This window comes from Cricetulus griseus, chromosome 2 (assembly GCF_003668045.3).
Source record: "Cricetulus griseus strain 17A/GY chromosome 2, alternate assembly CriGri-PICRH-1.0, whole genome shotgun sequence".
Taxonomy (NCBI): Eukaryota; Metazoa; Chordata; class Mammalia; order Rodentia; family Cricetidae; genus Cricetulus; species Cricetulus griseus.
Genome location: NC_048595.1, coordinates 29,270,124 through 29,293,748, shown reverse-complemented (window position 1 = coordinate 29,293,748; position 23,625 = coordinate 29,270,124). Strand labels below are relative to the sequence as shown.

The following is a 23,625-nucleotide window of genomic DNA, read 5'->3' as shown; positions in this document are numbered from 1 at the left end:
CAGAGAACGCCGGTGCAACTCTAGATTCAGGGAACCCATGCTCTTCTGACCTCGACGACACCAGGAGCATACACATGATTCACATATATACTGACAAAACACTCATACATATAAGAAAGTAAATCTTAAAAGACAGATAATAGGGGCTAGCATGGAGATGCACGCCTTTAAATCCCAGCACTTGAGAGGCAGAAACAGGTGGATCTCTATGAGTTCCAGGCCGCCAGAGCTACATAGAGAGATCTTGTTTCAAACAAAACTAATGGCTACAGAGTTGCTATAGGGACTGCTTTACCCTGTGACATGGTGAAAAAAAGTTCTTTGGCTGGGCGGTGGTAGCTCACCCCTTTAATTCCAGCACTCAGACGATAGAGACAGGTGGGTCTCTGAGTTTGAGGCCAGCCTGATCTACAGCATGAGTTCCAGGACAGCCAGGACTACACAGAGAAACCTTGTCTCAGAGAAGAAGGAAGAGGAGGAGGAGAAAAGAAGGAGGACTAGGAAGAAAAGAAAAAATTATCTGATGTTATCAGCTGACATCTGCATAGAAGCAATCAGGAAGCTGACACAGAAGGGTGTCTGTGAATTCAAGGCCAGTCTGAGCTACATAGCCAGAGTCCATTCCCTAAAGAAGAGTTTCTGGAGAAAATAACCAGTGTCCACAATATTAATTTCAATCATTCCAACTTGCTCCACCCACCCCCTTCCATCATCTAGATGCTCCACATAAAACCAATTTCAATTAAGCCAGGCAGTGGTGGCGCATTCCTTTAGTCCCTGCACTCGGGAAGCAGAGGTAGGCGGATCTCTGTGAGTTTGAGACTAGCCTGGTCTACAAGAGCTAGTTCCAGGACAGCCTCCAAAGCCACAGAGAAACCCTGTCTCGAAAACCAAAACAACAACAAAAACGGTTTCAATTCAATTAGTTTCCTGAACACTCAGGGGGTGTTCATCAAAATACTAGCTCCTTATGGAACTGGTGAGTCATGCTACAAAGTTCTAGTAGCAAGGTACTGGTGACCATTCAGACCCACCCCTCCTTGTTTTTTTCTTGTAATCCTGGAGCTAGAACACAGGACACCATATACTAACACATGCTATACCTCCAACCACCCTTGTTCCTTCCTTCCTTTTTTTTTTTTCTTGGTTTTTTGAGACAGGGTTTTTCTGTGTAACAGTTCTGAACTCTCTTTGTAGACTAGGCTGGGCTTGAACTTACAGAGATATGCCTGCCTCTGCCGCCCAGGTGCTGGGATTAAAGGCATGAGTCACCACTGCCCGGCTCACCCTTGCTTTCTTGTTTCTCAGTGGCAGCATCTTTTCGATCCCTCAGGCAGGTAAGGTTAGATTCCTTCCACAAGTTTCCAATATGTTTCATTTCAGTCCCCGGCTCTTCAATCCATCTTGAATGACCAATTTTCCAACAGTACAGACTTTATTTATTTATTTGAGTACAGACTTTATTATGTCTCTCTTCAGAAATACCATGCAGCAATAGTAGAAAGCAGGGCGATCCCAATGTTCCTGGCCCAAACACTATAAGAAATGGCTATGAAGGCATGTGATCAATGACAAATTATCCTTGGCCTCTGTTTGAAGAATAATAGTAGCTGTAGGAAGTCTGACAAAGTGGAACCCTATATTCTATCTAGAGACAGAAACAGCTAACTCCATAGGTTCATCTTATTGTTATGAGAGAACTAAGGTATCAAATTTTGCATTTTTTCCACTTTTTGAGACAGGATTTCTCTGTATAACAGCCCTAGCTGCCCTGGAACTCTCTGTAGACCACACTGGCCTTGAACTCTAAGAGATCCAACTGTCTCTGCTTCCTAGATGCTGAGATTAAAAGCATGTGCTACGGCCAGGCGTTGGTGGCACACACCTTTAATCCCAGCATTCGGGAGGCAGAGGCAGGCAGGTTTCTGTGAGTTCGAGGCCAGTCTGGTCTCCAGAGTGAGTGCTAGGACAGGCTCCAAAGCTACACCGAGAAACCCTGTCTCGAAAAAACAAAAAACAAAACAAAACAACCCCCCAAAAAACAACAACAAAACAAAAACAAAAATTAAAAAAAGCATGTGCTACCATACCTGGCTCAAACCTTTCAGAATTTCAAGAGAAGCTAGATATCCGCTGAAAAACAGAGTACTGCCAAGGTGACTTAACTGAATGTCTACTTGCACCAATCTTATCTTTGATGACAAGATGTCCATAGGCAAGAATTTCCTCAACTGGAAATTGGTTGCCAAACAACTTCTAGCTTTATTAGTTTATCAGATGCAGGAGATACTCGGAGCTGAGACAGTTGTGGGCAGGGCAACCACACCTTGGCCAGATTGGTTAGTTATGCATCTCTCTTGCCTGCTACTTAAACCCTATCTTCGTGTCTGGAATCAGAAGAGGAACTTGGAGGAGTCACCTGAACTTTTTGTCCCTCTTTTCAATGTAACCACATTGAAAAAATCTTTTTCTGATTGTGCCATCAATTTGGCTCTTTTTATAGGTTTATTGAGGCTAAGCAGCTGAACCCTGGCTTGCTGGGGGCACAGCCTGTGACTCCAAGCCACAGGCCGTGGGCCTTGTTGGGTTCCTGATAGACTGTTGTGGCAGTGATGTTATAGAAAGATGAAGTGGGACTGGGAGCATCGTACAGCGAGAGAACCCCACTCAGCATGGACCACACCCTGAAGCACACACACCACTCAAGAGGAGGAGCCATTACAGGGCAGTGGTGGCATACACCTTTAATCCCAGCACTTAGGAGGTAGAGACAGGAGGGGTGTCTGAGAGTTCAAGGCCAGTTTGGTCTACTGAACGCCTTCCAGGACAGCCTCCAAAGCTACAGAAAAATCCTGTCTTGACCCACCCCTCCCCAAAAAAGAGGGAGCCATTCATTCTGGCTGAACTGTGGAGTCAATGTTTCACAATGCCAAAATCTGAGGTCTGATGTTCTATTTCCAAGTCTTAAGATTATACTGCCTTCTACTCCCTCCCAAACTCCTGTCTCTAGTTATCCAGAAATAATAAACATTACACACACACACACACACACACACACACACACACACACACACAGTGTTGGTTCTATCCTTCTACTACCTAAAGGGGGGCGTTGAACTTGGGGAAGGGTAGTCCTAGGGGATTGAACTCTAGGGGCTCAAGCAGGATTAAATTCAGGTCATCAGGCTGGGTGGCTGGTGCCCTTACCCACTGAGCTTGGTCTTGGTCTTAAATTTGAACTTCTTCTGCCTGGAATGCTAATACTATCTCCCTCTACTCCATTCACAGCCAATTTCTCTCAGCAGTTTCTGATGGAAATTCCAATTCTTCAGACATTTTGAAGTCCTGCTAGCCCTGTAAATTTGTCTGTAATTCTAAGTGTGAACAGGTCCCCACCACTGGATGTGTCTACAATCAGGGTCCTCACAGGCAATGAGGCCTTTCCTCTAATGCAAAGGCTGGAAAACTACAACTCCCAGACCAAGCAGGAACCACTCCTGAACCACTGTTGCTATGGTGCCCAGGCTTCTGCAGTTCTGTGCTTTGTGTCCCAAAGGAGAGATGTGAGCTTTCTAGGCTTCCATCCTTCATCTTCCACACCTTCCCGTCAATGCTTCTTTAGGATTGTCTAATGGAGCAAAGGACTTTATGCCTTCCTTCATCTCCTGGACATTGAAACTCCAAGACCCTTGTAGCTCAGGCCTAAGGGCCTAGCCCAACCCCTCTGTGATTGGGGAGGTCCTTCTGTATATGTTTGTCTTATTGGTTGATAAGTAAAGTACTGTTGACCAATAGGGAAGCAAGTTATGCAGGACTAGGAGTCGAGGAGGATTCTGAGAAATGTAGTAAAGAGAAGTCTTGTGATCCATGAAGGAAGTGATATAGCAGGCCGACTTAGAATATAAGCAGGGACAAGCAGGAAGTCGCTCTCTTCCTCTTCCTCCTCCTCCTCTCTTCTCTGGGAGCCACCATGTGAGCCTCACATGAGAGCATGCATGTCACCAGCGTCCTCGATCAGATAAGTCTTTATAAAAATATATAAATTATGGTTGGTACTTAAGACAGAGACAGCAGATAATAAATCCTACTTATTGTCCAGCAGCATTGTACCTAATATAAGTCTCTGTGTGTTACTTGGCACCTTAATGTGGCGGTGGGCAGAACTCGGACGGCTGGCATAAAGACTTATCATTACAAAATTCAGTGGCTGCCTGAGGACCAGGTGTCTGGAACTTCACTGGTGGGGCAGGATTATTCTCAAGTATCCTGGGCATCCATTCGCAAGAACTTCTATCCTGGCCCCTTCACATAGTGGAAACTTTATTTAAGTGTCTTTACTGTTATGCAGATCTAAACAAAATGTTAGCCTAAGGAACCTTGCACAGAGGAAGGGCTTGATATTGGAAACTCTCAGGCTGGTAATTGAAATCAATCAAGTGATTTCCATTTGGAGATGGAGGAAATATCGAGTTGAACGAATGAAACCAGGAATTCCTAAAGCAAAGTTGAGTTGGAAATAAGGCTGTCAGACTTAAAATGCCAGAGGTAACTGGGGTGCATGTATGTGATAAATATTCCATCTTTAGAACTCTCTTTTGTAAGCATTGCAACTTGGATGGAAGGGTATTCTGGCAGTTGGGTGCCAAGGGATACCACAACGTCACCATAAGCATAGCAGTTTACAGCTCTGCCTAACACAAGTATAACTACTCTACTCTGCTGGCGGTTACAGATTTGCTCAGGTCCCCTAAGGTCTAACAACTGCTCCAGCAAAATGTCTCACTGCACAACAAATCTCACTCAAGAGATTTATTGGGAAGGAAAAATCCAGGAGGGTGGCTGCCTCTAGGGTAAGAAGCAGCAGTTAGGGTTTCTTGTGGGGGACAGGAGAAGAACTTTCCGGTGGCTTGGGTTTGGTGGTTTTTTGTAGCCTGATTCTGGGATTGGTGGGATTTCAAGCCCTGGTCTTGGGGGTCAAGTCAGGGTGAGGGTGTTTTTCCTCGGCCCTTTTTACCCTACACCCTTGGGCTCTTGGGAGTTGGAGGCAGGTGGATCTCTGTGAATTTGATGCCATCATATAGTGAATTCCAGGACAGCCAGAGCAGACATAGGAAGACCATGTAGAAGACAACAAAAAATTCCCCTTGTGTTAGGAATGTGACTCAGTTTGTAAGAGTGCTGGGTTCCAATCCCCAGAGCCATATACAAAATCAGGTATTGTGGTGATGCAAACCTGCAATCTCAGCACTTGTGAGGTGGAGGCAAGAGGATAAACTCAGCATCACCCTCAGCCTCAGGGAGAAGACAGCCTGGACCACTATGAGCCTGTCTCTCCTATCTTGATGTATGAAGCTGCTTCTTGACTTGAAAAAGAGGGTTCCAAGGTGGTATGGTTACACAAAGCCCTGGTAAAGCCGACCAGGTAATCTACATCTGCCATACATTCTCATCATAGATGAACACTGGAGTCTAGTTTCATAAAGCAAAATAGTGTTGTTATCGAGTCAGCATCCCCAAGAGCAGGTAATTACCCTACTTGCAGGTTGCTGCCTGGGCTGAGGAGCCTTCCCTAGCAAACATTCTGCTCTTTCCTAGGAGCACACAACACTTTACAAAGCAGGGAACCGTATTACCCTTCTGTCCACTAGACTGAGTTAGTCTTGAAAAGGCTTCACTCATTTGACCTGGGAGTTAAGGGGGATAACAGGTCACAGTGATACAAAGAGCTCAATGTAGTAGTGGAAGAGTCACGAGACAAGTGTATTACAGGATACTATTAGCACAAAATGAAGGGGCATGATGAAGTATTGCTGTGTGCAGTACACCTGGGAAGTCCTACAATCTAGGTTAGCTATCCATCTTTTATCATTTTAAATCTCTTGTATGAGCTGGTTATTGGTGGTGCACACCTTTAATCCCAACACTTGGGAGGCAGAGGCAGGTGGATCTCAGTGACTTGAAGGCCAGCCTGGTCTACAAAGTGAGTTCCAAGACAGCCAGGACTGTTACACAGAGAAACCCTGCTTGGAAAACAAAACAAACCCCAAACCCAAGTGTGTTTGTGTGTATACACATGTTCAGGTGGGAACACACACTGAGGTTGGAGGATGTCGGGTGTTTTCTCATTCTCTACTTTAAGGCATTGCTCTTAACTCCTGAGCCTTATCTCCAGCCCCCTATTTTTTTTCTTCTTCTTGGTTTTTCAAGATAGGGTTTCTCTGTGTAGCTCTAGCACCAGATCTCATTAAAGATGGTTATGAGCCACCATGCGATTGCTGGAATTGAACTCAGGACCTCTGGAAGAACAGCCAGTGCTCTTAAGCTCCGAGCCACCTCTCCAGCCCCATCTTGTTATTTCTAATTATGTCTATGTGTAGGTATATGAGTGCCTGAGGTCAGAGACATCAGATCCTCTGGAATTGGAGTCATGTGTGATTATGAATTACCCAAAGATGGGTTGTGGAACCAACCCTGGGGCCATCTGTAGCCCTTTATCGCCTGTTTTGTCCGACAGGCTCTCACACAGCCCAAGTTTCCAATTTCATTTTGTAGCTAAGGGCCTTGAGTATCATCCTAAGTGCTGAGATACAGACATGGGTCACACATTTGCGTTCATGTAGTGCAGGCTTTTGTGCATGCTGGACAAACACGTCTACTGAGCCCCACTCCCAGCCTATTCTGACCCTGATTCTTGGATCACTTGGTACTCTTCCTCCTCTGAGGCACATAAGACATTATTAAAGTGATAGAGAAATAGATCAGTGGTAGTGAACTTGTCTAGCATGTATGAAGTTCTAGGCTCAACCTCAGTACTGTCAAAAAGGCAACTTATTAAACACCCAGCTGAGTAACTTCAGTAGTTCCCTAGACAGGTTTTCTGAAATTACACATTCCAATGCATCCTTGTAGTTTTTGTAGGTTTTATTCTTAAGGCAGGATTTCCATAGAATAAGATTTTCCTACCTGGGAAATACCCTTAAGTTCTAGCTCTACACATCAAAATTAAAAAAAAAAAAATTATACACACAATTTACAGTCCAGGCTGGCCTTGAATGCTATGCAGCCAAGGATGACCTTGAACTTCAAAGACCCACAGGCTTCCAGGTCCCCAATTTGTAGCCATAATTCCCTAAGGCCAACCATCGTGGTATCACACTCTGTGTTCAGAATGGATAACCTAAGAAGAGCCTGTAGGCACTGCCAGAAGTTGAGAGGGTGGCATGACTTATTCTTGAAAGTTCCTCTTAGCCAGAAGCTACTCACAGGAGCTTAGGAGGGAGCACAGCACAGGCCTTGGGGGAAGCAGCCTTTGGGATTTGGCATCCTCACAGGTCTTTAGCCACCCCATCACAGTCATTACTAAGGCTTGCTTCAGGGAACAAGTAACTACCCCAGAGAAAGAATCGATGAAACAAGCTGTCCTTCAAGTGAGTTAACCAATCTTTAATTATTGAAAGAGCGATGGTGGGCTCTAGGAGTCTAAATCTTCAACAGGTTGTTGAACTATGGAAATGGTTATAGCAGTCTCAGATGAGTTATCTGAATACACATTATTACAGTACCAAGAAGGCAAGGTAAACAAATAGCTTAAGTATTTTATTTGTTTGCAACTAAGCTTGTTAACACTATATAATGAAAATGTACAAAGAATAATGTTGCAGTTTTTGGTTAGATTTAAGTCAAAGACATTCATTAATAAGGAATCTTCAAATGTGAATACCCCAGAAATGTCCGTAGCCATCGGATCTCAACAACTGTCTCTGAATATCACCTTACTTTGGAAGGCATTGGCAAACATTTGAATTAAAACTCAAGAGTTTTCCAAAATAAAGCCGTAATTAATAAAACTATTCTATATTCAAACTAAAACAATTTTAATAAAACTTTCCTTTCCAAAACAATAGTAAAGGAAACAAGGCATTTTGTTAAATGTGGTCCTGAACAAGTCACAGTAAAAATAAATGTATACGTAACTCCCACCTCCTCAAAACAGAGGCTGCTTTCTGCTCACAGCCTCAGGACCAAGGTAGAGAACAAGCAACTTCAGGCAGGGAGGTGCCAAAACCAAGCTCCAACAGTTGAACACGGACACCTTAGGGGAGTTTGGGAGAACCTGGACAAAAGATCCAGATTCTTTGTTGAAAAACGATGAGAAGGTGAAGTGGCTCCTCCCAAGTAGCAGTGCTGCAAGGCCTGGCCCAGCCCTGCACTCTCCTGTGTTAGGCTCCGAGCACACCCTGATGTTCTGCTCCAGGGGAGAACTTTTCCCTGTAGAAGTCCAGTGTCCAGGGAGCTCCTTGACTGTATGAATGAGGTGAGCTCAGACTCCACAGGGTATTTTAAGGCTTGGAGTCAAAGTATTTTTCCAGCACAGCTAGGCAGAGTCCGTGTATTGATGGCCCATCTCCAGTTTGTTCTAATTTCTCACCATGTATTTGCAGATTCAGGACTGCAGACCTTCCCTACATCATCATAATCATGTCTAATGTCCATCCTAACTTATGATTCAAATTCTGTGCCTGGAAACAGTCCCTGTATTTAACGATAATACCTACACACAAAACAATCCACTGTTACAACTTATATGGTCACCAAACATTAATGATCTTCTGTAGACCAAAAAAATGTTTCTAACCATAATTGTCGTGCATCAAATTCACAGCCAGAATCCCCAAGATCAAAAAATGTTTTGCACAATACAAATAATAACTTAAAACACACAGACACACACACACACACACACACACACACACACACACACACACACACACACACACACAGTCTCACATACTTCTCACAGAGCTGTGCTTGGGGAAACTCCACGTGTTGAGTGCCACTGAAGGCATTCTTTGCTAAACTGCTGCTCCAGGTACTTTTGTTTGGAAAACCTATCACAGTAGGGTACAGATGTTTAGTGGATGAGCAGAAAAGAAAGATATGCTTGTGGCAACCAGAAAGTTTTAAGGTCTTTCAAGTTGTATAAAATGGACCTGCAGAAACATTTAAGTGTTCTCAGGATGCAAAGTTGGAGCTGAAATGTGATATCAAACCAGTTGCAAAAAGTGTACAGCAGCCATCTCTTGAGGTCACACCTGGTACCCAGATAGGCAAGAAGGCTTCAGGATACATCTGCAAATGAGGGTTAAAGGACAGATGAAAAGAACAATGAAGGTGTAGTCTCACACTTTTTAAAAACAAATACACTAGCAGTAAATGATCAGAGCACACTACCACTTCACTCAATGACTACATTTAAGAAATCTATCCCAAGCATCTCAAATATTGAGAATTAAGAAATCTTGGTGGTTCATGCCTTTAATCCCAGCACTTGGGAGGCAGAGGCAGGCAGATCTCTGAATTCAAGGCCAGCCTGGTCTTCAAAGAGAGTTCCAGGACAGTCTACAGAGAAACCCCATCTGCGGGGGGGGGGGGGGGGGACGACGACGGGGGGGACGGGGGACGGACACACACGACCAACTTGACCACTCACTGGATACATCAACTTCCATAAACTAACTGGAACCACCTTTCTGGAGAAAATATATTAACAAAGAGACTGGTGCTGGAGTCAGATAATCCATAGGTGGCAATCTTGGCTGGCTGACTATAGAAACTTGAGCCAATTAGCTAACATCTCTAAGTATTGTGTTTACCAATAAAATGGAGTTAATACTAAAAGTTCCATCTCAAAGGATACTGTGAGGATTATGTGAAATTATGATTTACTGGTTTGACATTGTGCTGGACACCAAATATTCTTAGCCACTTTGCTTTATAAAGCCTTTCAAAAATATTTTTTAGATTTACTTATTTTATGCATGAGTGTTTTGCCTGCATTTACGTTTGTGCACTGTGTGTGTGCGTGCTAGGTGCCCTCAAGAGATCAGAAGGAGGCATCATATTTGGAACTGAAGTTATAGGTGTTTGTGAGCCACCATGTGGGTACTGGAACTGAGCCTGGAGTCCTCTGCAAGAGCAAGTCCTCTGCCTTCGCTCTCAGGACACAAAATACTCCCCTAGCAAAATCCTGTTCTTAGAAATTCTAAAACTAAGCCGGGCGTTGGTGGCGCACGCCTTTAATCCCAGCACTCGGGAGGCAGAGGCAGGCGGATCTCTGTGAGTTCCAGACCAGCTAGTTCTAGGACAGCCTCCAAAGCCACAGAGAAACCCTGCCTCGAAAAACAAAACAAAAAACAAAACAAAAAAAAAGAAATTCTAAAACTAGCTGGGCGGTGGTTGCCCACTCAGGAGGGAGAGGCAAGCGGATCTCTGTGAGTTCGAGGCCAACCTGGCCTGGTTTTCAAACAGTTCCAGTACAGTCTCCAAACCTACAGAGAAACCCTGTCTCGAAAAATAAAAACAGTCTACAGCCATACGGAAAAACAAAAACAAAATAATAACAAAAAAGTTTTAGAGACAGGGTTTCTCTATGGCTTTGGAGGCTGTCCTGGAACTCACTCTGTAGACCAGGCTGGCCTCGAACTCAGAGATCCACCTGCCTCTGCCTACCAAGTGTGAGTGTTGGGATTAAAGGCATGTGCCAACACCGCCCATCGAAATTCTAAAACTTTAAAAATTTTTATTTTATGTGCATTGGTGCTTTGCCTGCATTTATGTCTGTATGAGGGTGTCAGATCACTCTGACCTAGATTATAGACAGTTGTGAGCTGCCATGTGGGTTCTGGGAATGGAACCCGGGTCCTCTGGAAGAGCTGCCAGTGCTCTTAACTGGTGAGCCATCTCTCTAGCCCCAAACTTGGGAGATTTTAAAGAAAAACTTGGTATACTTACAGCTTGTTGGCCTTGTTCCATATCGCCGCATAATTTGATCATGTGTGAATTTCACAAAAGATTCATACTGTTCTGTGAAGACATAATAAATAGTATATAGTTATCCCAGAAACCCATCCTTAACCCTTCAGGCAATTTAGGAAGCAGGATGACATATGTCTTCCCTATTTGCATTCTCTACTCAAACAAAATTACTCTCCTGTAATTCTATCCATTGCCCATGGCTTCCCAGAAAAATATGTGTACACTTGAAGTCCTTTCTTTATCACAAAACAAAAACATGAATGAGTGGGATTAGTAACAGGGGGCTTGCCTAAGCAAATGGGTGAGGTAGATCCCCAACTAAGGGGAAAACAAATAAACAAAAACTGAGAATGGTGGCTCATGCTTGGAATCCCAATCCTTCTGGGAACTCAAGAGTTCAAGACTAGCCAGGTCCACACAGTAAGCTCCAGATTTATTTTTATTATCTTTTAAAATTATGTGTGTGCATGTATTGGTATGTGCATTTGAATGCAGACACCCTTGGAGTCTAGAAGGGTTGGATCAGCCAGAGCTGGAGTTGTAAGTAGTCTTGAGCCTCTCTGGATGGGTACTGGGAATTGAACTCAGGTCTTCTGGGAGAGCAGGAAGCATTCTTTGACTTCTGAGTCATCTCTAGCCCTATTACTATTCTTAATCATACAAGGCTTTACTTGTCATTACTAATAACTACCTTTTTTTCCTGCCTCAGCTGACCTATACTTGGTTTTTTCTATCATACCTTCCAAACCAAAGAGTGCTCAATTTCTATGTCACAAAGAGACTCCAATACAGAAGTTTCAACACGTTGGTGACACTGCACTGCACCAATCCTGACAACTGTTAGGAAGTCAATAACATAAGCCAACCACCTGTTCACCAGCTGGTGTGGCCTGCTCAATGCCGGTACTTCTGGAAAAAAAAAAATCCTTACGTGTAGAGCTTGGCTTATCTGCTTTTAGAAATGTAAATGAGTTTTATATGTGTGTAAGTAACACCCGTGACACCACCAAAGCGTAGCTGCAGTGCTCACAACAGTGCCCTCTTGCATGAAGCCCTCTTTTTGGAGTCACACCAGCAGCAGCAGCAGCACCCCACACCTCAGCTTACCTGCGAGCTTGGTACTGAGGATCTGCTCGTACTCCTCCCGGACTTTATCTTCATAGTCTTTTAACAGACGCTCGCATATTATCCCCACTTGTCGGAGGGTAAAGGTGGGCTGGTCCTTCTTCATCCAGGAAGCACCTGGCAAGAACAAGAACATAAGTCAGATGCAGTGGCACATGCCTACAACCCCTACTCGAGAGGCAAAAAGAATGGAGTTTGAAAGCCGGGCGCACACCTTTAAACCAAGAGCTTGGGAGGCAGAGGCAGGTAGATCTCAGTGAGTTTTGAGACCAGCCTGGTCTACAAGAGCTAGTTCTAGGACAGCCTCCAAAGCCACAGAGAAACCCTGTCTCGAAAAACCAAAAAAGAATGGAGTTTGAGGCACACACAGGGAAACTTAACAAGACCCTCAAATTCAAGGCTTGACCCAAGCCCCAGTATTCCCTATCCCCCTAAAAAGATAAATCTTTACAACACATTCCAGTTCCATGGTTCAGAACGAACAACTTTCCTAGTTCTGACTCAAACTCAGGTCCTCCTACATGCCCTGTACAGCTGGAGCTATCTGCCTGGTCTGTGCTCTAGAAGCAGAGGAGCAGGGGAACAGATGTGTGCTGTGTGCTAGCTGAGCTGTGTACACAACAGTTCTGATGTCCCAACAATATGGGCTCACACTCACCCACCCCATAAGGGACCAAAACCAAAGCTTGAAGCTGAAGCTCCCAGCCCAGATTAGCTAAAGTACATTTAGAACATAAGGTCTTTGGAAATCACTCAGATGTGCCCAACCTGCTCACACTGGGACACACAACATTGTCACCTAAAAAGGTAAAAAAAAATTTTCAAGATGGATCTATCAGGGCTGGAGAGATGGCTCAGGGGTTAAGACCACCAGCTGCTCTTCCAGAGGTCCTGAATTCAATTCCCAGCAACCACACTGTGGCTTACAACCATCCGTTATGAGATCTGGTGCCCTCTTCTGGTGTGCAGATATACATGGCAGCAGAATGTTGTATACATAATAAATAAAATCTTTACAAAATATTTGATTCTGATTTCTAAAAAAAAAAAAATCTATCGATCGATCAATCGATCGATCGACCAACCGACCGACCTATCTATCTACCTACCATCCATCCATCCATCCATCCATCCATCCATCCATCCATCCATCCATCTCTGGCTGGCCTGCGATCCATCTGTCTCTGCCTCTGAGTGCTAGAATTAAAGGTGTTCAATACCGCAACCTGCCACTCATAATGTTTAAAGTTCATGATTTGGTATTGGACTTCATTCACAGATACCCTGGAGCACATGTGGCCCCCCATGAGCATCAGATTAGACACATTTGACTGGAAAACAAACACCAAAAATACACTATCTGATAATGATTCTGTAGCAGGGCAGGGCCAGGGCATCTTCTATTTTTAGGATCCACAAATGAGTTTGTAAGCTACAGGGAGTCTGAGATTCAGGACCAATATAAAACAAGTCACTGACATTAATCTCTTACCATTTGGAAATGGTCTCAAGAAGTCCAGGCTGGCCTTGAAATTGTTAGTACCCCCAAATAACCTTTAATTTCTGATCCTTCTGCTTCTACCTCCCCAAATACTGGGGCTACAGTGTTGGTTTTATTTGGTGCTGGGAATCCCACCCAAAGCTTTATGCATTTGAGGCCAGCACTCTACCAATGGAGGCAGTCATTACACCTTTACTAACTCCTGCTCCTTTTGTGACTAATCAGACTCCTATAAACCCAGCACTTCCAAGTGGAGGCAGAAGGATAAGGAATTGGGGTCAAGGTTATTCTCTGCTACTTAGTAATGAATCTCTTACTTATAGGCCTCTTTCTCATTTTCCTTGTCACGTTACCAGCAGAGGCCATGGAAATCAAAACTGCCATTTTCAGCTTCTTGAGAGCTAAGATTTCAGATGTGAACAGGTTTTATTAAACAAGCTCACTCAGAGCACTCAGCAGAAATGGGAGGGATACTGTTATAGCAAGCTTCTAGTTTGGTAGTGAGGCCAAAAGAAGTAAGCAACAGCCTGGTTCTGGAGCAACAGATTCCACAGGACTTCCTGCCTGCAGATGGTAAAATAGCAGCCTTGTAAATCAGCAAAAGATCAAGCTATAGCCCAGGCCCAAGAGCCTCAGAGGTCAGTATGGAATCCGTGTCTTCATTCCTGTCAGTGCTCAAGCTGCTTACCACCTTGAAACAAATCTTTGTGGCAAGCGTGTTGTTTTCGTAGTGTAGTGGTTATCACGTCTACCTCTCACGCAAAAGGTCCCCGGTTCGAAACCAGGCGGAAGCAATATGTGCTATCCTTTAGCGGGGCGTTGGTGGCGCATGCCTTTAATCCCAGCACCTGGGAGGCAGAGGCAGGCGGAGCTCTGTGAGTTCGAGGCCAGCCTGGTCTACAGAGTGAGTTCCAGGGCAGCCTCCAAAGCCACAGAGAAGCCCTGTCTCATAAAAAAATACAAAACAAAAAAACAACTTTGTGGCTTTTTCCTTCTAAACTATTTTTTCCAACTACAAACATGACCAAAATGTCTATTCACTCATCATCTGTAATCATTTCTCTACTCACAACATTTTCTACCTCTTTAACATTATATTGCTGTCTGGGTGGTCGAGACACACACCTTTACTCCCCGAACTCAGGAGGCAAAGGCAGGTGGATCTCTATGAGTTCTAGGACAGGCTGATCTACAGAGTGAGTTCCAGGGTAGTCTTGAAATCCCACTCCCCCCACCCCCAGAAAGAAAAGAAACCGAGTACTTTGAGGAAACAAAATTTTCAACTGTTTTAGGTCACAGAGGTTTGCAACACTGGTCTGTTGCCCATTTATAGGAATATAGCAGGCAAGTCTAGTTCACTGAGTGACAGAGACAACCTCAAATCCTGAGACTTTTAGAGCACTGTCCCCACAAACCACGTGTCAAGGTTACAAAACAGGACTGTCCAACAGAACTTTCTAAAACAAATTCCCTACAGTTGCACAACCAATACAAGGCCACATATGACTGCTATTTATGTACCTGACTGAAGTAAGATTACTGCATACAATCATCTGATTTTTAACCTTACTGAGTATGATGGCTCAAAGGTGTAGTCAGCAAGCAAGACTCCCACAAGTTGGAGGACAGCTTGGTCTGTATATTGAGTTCCAGACTAGCAAGGGCTACATATTAAGATCTTGTTTCAACAGAAAACTAGGGACCAGGTATGGTGGCACACAACTTTTAATTCTAACACTCAGGAGACAAAGGTAAGAAGATCTCTGGGAGTTTCAGGCCAGCCAGGTCTACATGGTGAGGCCCTATCTTAAAAACAACTTGCCCAGGGGCTGGAAAGATGGCTCAGTAGTTAAGCACTGGCTGTTCTCCCAGAGGACCCAGGTTCATTCCACAGCAACCATATTGTAGCTCACAGCTGTCTGTAACAACAGTTCCAGGGGATCTGGAATCTCCATATGAACACATATGCAGGTAAAATACCAGTGCACATAAGTAAATCATTAAAATAATAAAACTTGCCCAAGTAAAAAACAGAACCTCAAAGCAAATGTAAAAAAAAACAAAAAAACAAAAAAAACCCCAAAACCTTTAAATATTAAGTTTAGATAAGAAAGACCTTAGTTCCACGTCATGGTTTGAATCTAGAACATCCCCTTCAGCCCCATGTATTATTTAAGTGCTTGTTCCCTAACTTGCGGCATTATTTTGAAGGCTGTGGTGTCTTTAGAAGATGAGGCCCAGCAGGTGCAAATAGGTCACTGAGACAGGCCTTTGAAGTTTATATCTGGTTCCATGCCACCCCCATTTCCTGGTCTGCACCATATGAAGAGGAAGCCAAAAGCTTACTACATGAATAGAGCCACTTCCCTATATCTCTGCTGCCACGAAGGACAATACCAACTGAAACCATAACCTTCCTGCCTAAGTTGTCAGGTTGTCACAGTACTGAGAAAGTTAACACAGCACACACAGGTGGCCAGAGGACACCTGCAGCTAAAGAGAGGCAAACTGTTTTGAGCCAGGGTCTTGCTATATATCACAAGCTGGTTTCAAACGCACAATCCTTGCCTTAGTCTCTTAAATATGCCAAGATTACAGGTGTGCACCACCACACCCAGCTCACAAATTCTGAAAATAGATTTTCAACACCAAAGTTTGCTTACCTGGAGAACTTGGTGCCGTGAGTGCCGAGGAGGGAGGCTGGCTTTCTGAAGTACAGGCTTCACTCTGACTAAGAACAACCTCTAAATGTCTCCACCTCTGATAACGGCTATATTCTTGCTTTATGTTCTGAAAAATTTGCTCTAGTAAAAAGAAAAAAACAAAACAAAACAAAAAGAAAGAAAGAAAATGAACTTGAGCATTCATTTTGTGGTCATTTCTTCCAACTTCCCACCCATAAAAACTTTGTTGAGAAGATAGGCAAGAAAGGTCTTATTCTTTTATTCTATGAGATGCTGGGGTTCAAACCCCAAGTCTTTTCAACACCAGACAAGCACTCTACCAATGAGATACATTCCCCAGCCTAAATAAGATATTCAGACTGAACATTCCCTGTATCACACAGGTAGTAATCTCTTCTTCATCCTATGTTATTAACAGGCAATGTTTACAGTGTACAAACCAGTCCTATAGCTCAAGATACAGGGTTCTTATTCTGACTATTTATGGAGCTGGTGAGATGGCTGGTGAGCTGGTGTATAAAGGTTTTTGCTGTGCAAACCTAGTGCCCCGAGTTCAGTTCCCTGACATAAAACACATGTATCATGAACACAACATAATAAATTTTAAAACATTTTATACCCCTAGAATAGGGACTGAAAAAATGGCTCAGTAGTTAAGAGCACTGACTGTCCTTCCAGAGAATCTGGATTTGATTTCCAGCACTCATATGGGAACTCACAGTGGTCTTTAACTCCAGTTCCAGGGAATCTGAGTCTTCTTCTGGCCTCTACAGCACCAGGCACACAAGTGGTACACAGTCAAAGATGCAGGAAAACACTCTTACACATAAAGAAGTTTAATCCCTAAAATAATAGCTATTTTGGTGAAGCATCTCATGCAGTTTCCTTTACTTTTTTTCTTGTGGCAAACAAGCAAGTCAGACCTGCATTTTGCTGGATTCACTGCTACAATTTAAAGTAAAATAAGCATGCTGTTATTTCTAATTTATTTGTTTTTGGAGACAGTCTCGTAGCTCAGGCTGGTCTTGACCCTGCTGTATGCAGAGACGACCATTGACTGTCCCTGATGATCCCCATTTTCTTTCTGTTTTTTTTTTTTTTGGTTTTTTAGACAGGGTTTCCCTGTGTAACAGTCCTGGCTGGTCTCAAACTCACAGAGGTCTGCCTGCCTCTGCCTCTCAAGTGCTGAGATTAAAGGCGTTCAATGCCCCAGCTCCTTCTCCATTGTCTAAGCACTGGGATTAAAGGTGTGTGTCATCATTGTCTGGCTCTTTGAGAAATGGTTTCAAATGGCTTAAATTCACAGCAATCTCCCTGTCTTAGTTCAGTTACGTTTTACATTTTCACAAAACACAGTATTATGGGCGAGTCTCTTATCACTAAAGATCTTTTAACAATTAAGTTTTTGTTCCATGAGAAGATGGTACATAGCAAAAATCATTATGTATAACAGTCTGGACACACAACAGGGAAGGAACTGAGGGCTACAGTTTGGATTATCAAAGCTCATTTAAAGTGTTTCTAAAAGCTAGGCGGTGGTGGCACACACCTTTAATTCCGGCACTAGGGAGGATCTCTGTAAATTCCAGGGCAATCTGGTCTACAAGAGTGAACTCCAGAACACTCAAAGCTACAAAGAGAAACCCCGTCTTGAAAACAAACCCAACCAAACAACAAAACTCCCCACATAATTAAAAATAAAAATAAATTCTTTAAAAAAAAAAGTTTCCGAGCTGAGTGTGGTAGCAAGCCAATCCCTGTAATCCCCGAACTTGGAAGGATGGAGGCAGGAGAATCAGGGATCCAAAGTCATCCTCAATAACATAGAGTTTGGGAAAATTTTGGGCTACCTGATACAGTGTCTCAAAAAACAAGTTGGGTTGCTAGCCCACGACTGTGATCTTTGATTGGGAAACAGAAACAGGAGGATCACAGCTAGGTCAAGGTCAGCCTGGGCTGAACCAGACCCTGACTCAAAACAAACAAATGTTCTCAAGCTTGTCATGATCCCAAACATTGCTGAGGTGGGCCCGGTGATACCCACGTGCAATCCCAGCTTCTCTGGAGGTACAGGCAAGAGAACTACAAGATCAAGGCTACACTGGAAAACACAGTAAGTTGAAGGCCAGCCCCCAGCACCTCAGCAAGACTCTATCTTGATGTAAAGTAAAATGAGAGCTGAGGATGCAGCTTTAGGTGGGGCACTAGCTTCACAAACAATCTATGTCCAATTTCCAGCACTAGAAAAACAAAGAAAGGTGATATAACTGTGTTTCCTAGGACTCAAATTATTATTCTGAGTTAGTCATCATAAACTGAATTTGCCAACATGCAGGAGATACCAATTAGCAACTATAAAACTATATTCCTGGAACAAGAGTCCAGAAGCATATGGGTTTCAAGTTTATATACACAGTGGCATAATACTGTATTCCTTCTCCAGATAATATAAAGACCCTCCATAACAAAGGCAGAGACTGCATCTATGGTGATGAATACCTGTGATTCCAGTACAGGGAGGTGGGGATGGGGGCAGGAGAATCACTTCAAAAGTTTGAGACCAGCTTGGCCTATTTAACAAGTTCCAGACCAGCCAGTGCTACACAGACCTATCTAAAAATCAGAAAATTATATTCCTCAACTCAAATTGTTCAGTGCATAGTCTGTTTTAACCACATTTGTCAAGGGTGGGAGGTGTTGATACTGCCACTGTGTTTGCTATGAGCAATTTCAGAAAGCCATTCCAAATCTTTAGCTATTCAACGTAAATGGAAAATGCCTATCTGAACAGGTAATGAGAATCAAAATCACAGAGTGAATAATGGTGCTGGTGATGGTATGGTCCAGTAGTTGCCCATCTAGGTAAACTAACTCTAGGACAAACACAATAATGTTTTCCTTTAACAAAACCCTGAATCCAGCCTCTAGATCCTTGAATACAGGGAGGCCTCTTTTGTATTTTTTCGAGTCCTTACTCATCAAGTGCACACCTGCCAGATTCATTCACTACAAGGATGGAAGCAACTGCTATGAGACAAGAAAGGACAAGTATGAGAGCAGAAGGGCTCTGATGAACTCCACCTGCCTCCTGCACAGCAAAGTGAACAATGGAAACACAACTTCAGGGCTAGCAGGATCCACTACCAAGTCCAAGATTCTAACCACAATCTATGCAACAAGAACATGGCACAACTTTCTTCTGAACACCACCTAAAACAGGAAGCAGCATTTATTTTAAAAATGCAAATTTCTTTGTAACAGTTATGCTTTTAATCCTCAATTCTATTATTTAGCTTTTTAGCTTCCAGGTTATTTATCAGGCTAAATTCCTTCCCAAAACTTTTCAGTGTTTCTGGGCTACTACTACAAGCCACAACTAAACACCTTTCAAGACTCAGTCCTGTGTGGGGCATGGTGGAGCACACCTTGAATCCCAGCACCCGGGAGGCAGACGCAGGTGGAGCTTTTTTGAGTTCCAACTAACTGGGGCCACCTATAGAAACTCTGTCATACGTCCCCTACCTGCCTCCAAAACAAACAAACAAACAAACAAACAAACCACTGCAACCCTAAGGCAGGCATAGTAGGAGTCTGTAATCCCACTCAGTACAGAGGAGGCAGAGGCAGGAAGAACAGGAGTTCAAACTCATTCTTGGCTACAAGCAATAAACAATTGGTATGCTATTCAAATAAAGTCAGACTGATTCAAAAATCATGCAACACATGCCTGAAACCCAGAACTCAGGAGAATCAGAGTCCAGTCATCCTTAGGTATCTACTAATTCAGGACCAGCCTGGGCTGCATGTCCCTTTCCCTCCAAACCCCCAAAAAAGTGAGGAGGAAGAAGAGAAGGAAAATTTTAAAATCAGACTGTTAAATTCATTTCCCCCTTAGGGGATATCACTGTTTTTTGGTGTTCTGTGACAGGGTCTGGATTAAGACCCAAGTAGCTTGGAGCTCATTATATAGACCAGGTTGGCCCTGAGCTTGTAGCAATCCTGCTTTTGCTTCTCAAGTGCTGAGATTACAGTATGGAGTGCCAAACCTGCTTATTCTATTTGTAGAGCAACTGACAACATCTCTCCTATTTTATCCTTGAATCTAGAAGACATTTTTCACTTAAGATAAAGCATTAAATAATGTATTACTGCTTCATATTTCTTTCATGACTGACAATAAGCACTAAGAAACAAGGAGTTGGGGTGTGTTTAATAAATTAAAAACTTAAAAATGTAACAGAGTTTTGGGCATTTAGTTTCCCCAGAACATGATTGAGGCTCTGTGTTCCAAACCCAGCATCCCAACAACAAAAGAGGCCTCATTACAGAACTCTGCCATATTCAATCTTCTGAACACATTTAACAATGGTCTTTAAAACTGAGGTCATCTGAACTACCACACAAATGGTACAGAAAATTAAGTACTGAAGAAATAAAACTTCCGGGGCCAGGGAGATGGCTCAGCAGTTAACAGCACTGGCAGCTCTTCCAGAGGACCCAAAATCAATGCCCCAGCTCACAACTGTCTGTAATTCCAGTTTCAGGGGATATGGTACGCTCACACAGACATACATGCAGGCAAAACACCAATGCACATAAAAACAAATCTTGAAAAAAGAAATTTAATCTTCCTGCCTCAGCCCTGCTTTCCTTTGCTTTTGGGGTCCTTCATAAAACAAAAAATAAAATAAAATACACAAGAACAACAACAACAACAAACAACAAACTTCCAGGGTTCAGTCATTCTGTGCATACGGTTATATGTAATATTAAGTGACCAGGGCATTTAAATTGAAGATTCCACTATGGGTCAGACTAGGTAATGGATGTGAGACTATTTAGAAATGATTATTGGATTCCAAGTCTGTGATTCCAGTACTTGTGAGGCTGAGGCAGAACTGCTGAGCTCAAGACAGGCCTGGGCCACATTGTGGGTTCTAGGTCAGTCTAGAGAGTGAGACACTGTCACACACCAGCAAAGGAAATGACTATTGAGATTAACTAACTCAAAGGAAAAGACACAGCAAAGTGAGTCTAGGGGAAAGGGCAGAGACACTGTTTAAAGAAAATGTTCGGTATTTCTTTGAATTCTAGAACTAAGAAGTGAACACAGAAACAGAAATAAAGCTTGAGAGAGGTCTGCTGGTGGCAGCAAATATCCTCAAGTGGATATGCAGAGGAAGGAGGAAATGAAAACTAAAGGCACTAGCGACTAGGAAAAAAATGATTTAAAGGGATTTTTACAGGTTTTGCTAAAGCTTGAAGAATAAGAAAAAACTACAAAGAAACGACCTGACCAAACCCACTTTTGAGGGATCATTTCTGGGATCCCTTTAAATTTGCTGAAGCTCTCTTTCCCTCCTCCTCCTGCAATATGATAGGTATCTTTACTGTCACATGAGTCCTTCCTTTTGCCCTGGCTAAAATGAAGTGCCTTACCCACGTCAAGTCACTGTATTAGATATTTGAATTCCTGGTACGGAATCTTTGTATATTGAAGGATTCTCAAATACTAGCCAACCAACTACCCACTTCAAGCCACATATGAGACAATAGCCATACAATAAAACATGGCCAGTCCCTCTAAGAAATGGGTTGAAATCATATTCCATGACTGCTGGGTGGTTCCTGATCCCTAAAGACTTCCAGAAATCAAGTCTCCCTACAAGCTCCAGCATGGTGTGGCGCCGCACACACTCACGCCCCCTCCCCTCTAATCGGTCTCCCGCCCCACACAAGGCTGGGTTCGTGAGCAGAATCCAATTTTCCATGGCCCACTGGATCTGCTGGGAGGTTCCGTACTGCGGGGGCAGGAGGGGCTTCAGGGACAAGAGCCTTCGGCGGTCAGGGGTATCCCCACCTCATCTTGGTGCCCACCCCTCCAGGCTCTCCAGGTCCAGGAAACCCCGAAAACCCACACTGTGGGGCCACTGCCCTTCCCGGATGTCTGTCGTCCCCGGAAGCAATCGAGCCCAGCAGCACCCCAGTTCCTTTTTCTCCTAAGGCGGAGATGAGGTGCTGAGGTGATTTCGGCCGGCGTCCGCGACCCCCGCACCCTCCCCATCCCCCACGCCCCGGCCTGGCTTCCTGCCAAGTCCGCAGCAGCAGCACAGGTTACCGGGAGTTGGAAGGCGACGCTCGCTGCTGGGCAGGGCAGGCTGCTGGAGACTCGTCGACGGCATCTGCATCTGAAACGGCGGCGGCTCGGCGTCCGGGGGCCTGAGGCCCGGAGTGGGGCCGGGCAGAGGGGCACAGCGTCGCCGCTTCGGGGAACCGGGGCTCAGCAGCGCCGCCTCGAACTCCATGGGTCGCTTCAGCGTCGCCCCGCACGCCATCCCGCGAAGGGGCCGGAGACAAGACGCAGACGCGGTAACAACGGCGGCCCAGGACCCAACTCCCGAGCTACGGCTCCCAAGCCAAGCCGGCTCCAATGGCGCCTCCGGCACCCGGCAGCCGCGCTGGCCCCGCCTCCTGTGACGTCACGGGCGTGCGCCACCGCCCGGCGGAGGGGGGCTGAGCCGGAAGAGGTCCTCTCTAGGAGGTCCTCAGGCCTGGGCTCGGGCCGCGGCGCCCCCTGCGGAGGAAGTGGGCCGGTCTGGGCGGAGAGCGTGGTCGCCTAGCAACACTGGGAAGGCCCCCGCCCCCGTTCCCCCCTCCCAGGGCCCCCCTTCACCGGCTCTGCCGGGGTGGCCTCGGAGGTCTTTCGCACCTGCGCGGCAGGGGCCTCTGGGGGATGGGAGAGACCTAGGGAGACCCGGGGTTCCCGGTTGCCGCGTGACCTGTTTTTGGACAGCCCTTGTCCCTGATAAAAGAGGTGATCTTAAAGGGTTATCAAGGGCTTCTCGCCGAGTCCCAGGAAATCTTCACAAACACAGCCGGGTTATCTGAGGATAGGCTTTATTTAATCCACGAACCCTGTGCAATCATGGGCAAAATTGGAAGAGGTGTGTTACCAGTGAATGTATTTAGAGATAGATGACCCGTTCATTAATCAGCTCACTAAATGGATGTGTTACGCAAAAAGAATTAAAAAAAAAAAAAAAAAACTACCAGAGACGGCTCAAACCGTCTAAGCAAGTGGTTCTGGAGTGTTAGGAACTTCCCCTGATAGCTGATTTGGTAGTTGGCTTCCTCATCTGACTTGGCAACTCACGCAGGTTCTTCCTCCGGTCCATCTAGATTCTCTGCCGCACTGTTAAGTGCTTTGATATTCGGCAAAATGAATAGAACACAGGGAGGTTCTGCTTTTAGAAACTGTGTGTTTGTTATTTTTCTGGGAAGCAACTCCAGTGCTTTCAAACACATCAACAGAGCGAGCAATCTGGCCCCCCACCCCATTCAAAGCCTTTTTGTAATTATTCATGTATTAATGGTCGTGACTCCTGTAATGTAGCTTCAACATACCTCAGTAACGGACTTTCCCAGAACAGTCCAAATTTGAGATACTCATTTCTAATAAGCAAGATGGCTGTACTTCATTCACACTTGGATTATAGAAGA

At 44.5% G+C, this 23,625-nt stretch overlaps 1 protein-coding gene and 1 non-coding gene across 2 annotated transcripts; one reads left to right on the top strand and one right to left on the bottom strand.

Moving 5' to 3' along the window:
* Positions 1–7,422: 7,422 nt before the first annotated feature.
* On the bottom strand, positions 7,423–22,586 carry Akirin1 (akirin 1). The gene is made up of 5 exons (XM_027399211.2): positions 22,244–22,586; positions 16,105–16,245; positions 11,923–12,057; positions 10,792–10,863; positions 7,423–9,129 (listed from the first exon to the last, which is right to left on the bottom strand). Exons 1-5 carry the CDS (start codon positions 22,458–22,460, stop codon positions 9,119–9,121), a joined length of 576 nt encoding a protein of 191 aa, XP_027255012.1. The 5' UTR covers positions 22,461–22,586; the 3' UTR covers positions 7,423–9,118.
* Trnae-cuc lies at positions 14,163–14,235 on the top strand. The gene has a single exon. It is a non-coding gene; the product is annotated as a tRNA-Glu (tRNA).
* Positions 22,587–23,625: the final 1,039 nt, after the last annotated feature.

Coding starts and splice junctions, on each gene's coding strand:
- Akirin1 (XM_027399211.2), bottom strand. CDS start 22,460: ATGGCGTGCGGGGCGACGCTGAAGCGACCCATGGAGTTCGAGGCGGCG. Junction 16,246..22,243: donor GCGTCGCCTTCCAACTCCCG/GTAACCTGTGCT, acceptor TCTTTTTACTAG/AGCAAATTTTTCAGAACATA. Junction 10,864..11,922: donor CCTCAGTACCAAGCTCGCAG/GTAAGCTGAGGT, acceptor ATGTCTTCACAG/AACAGTATGAATCTTTTGTG.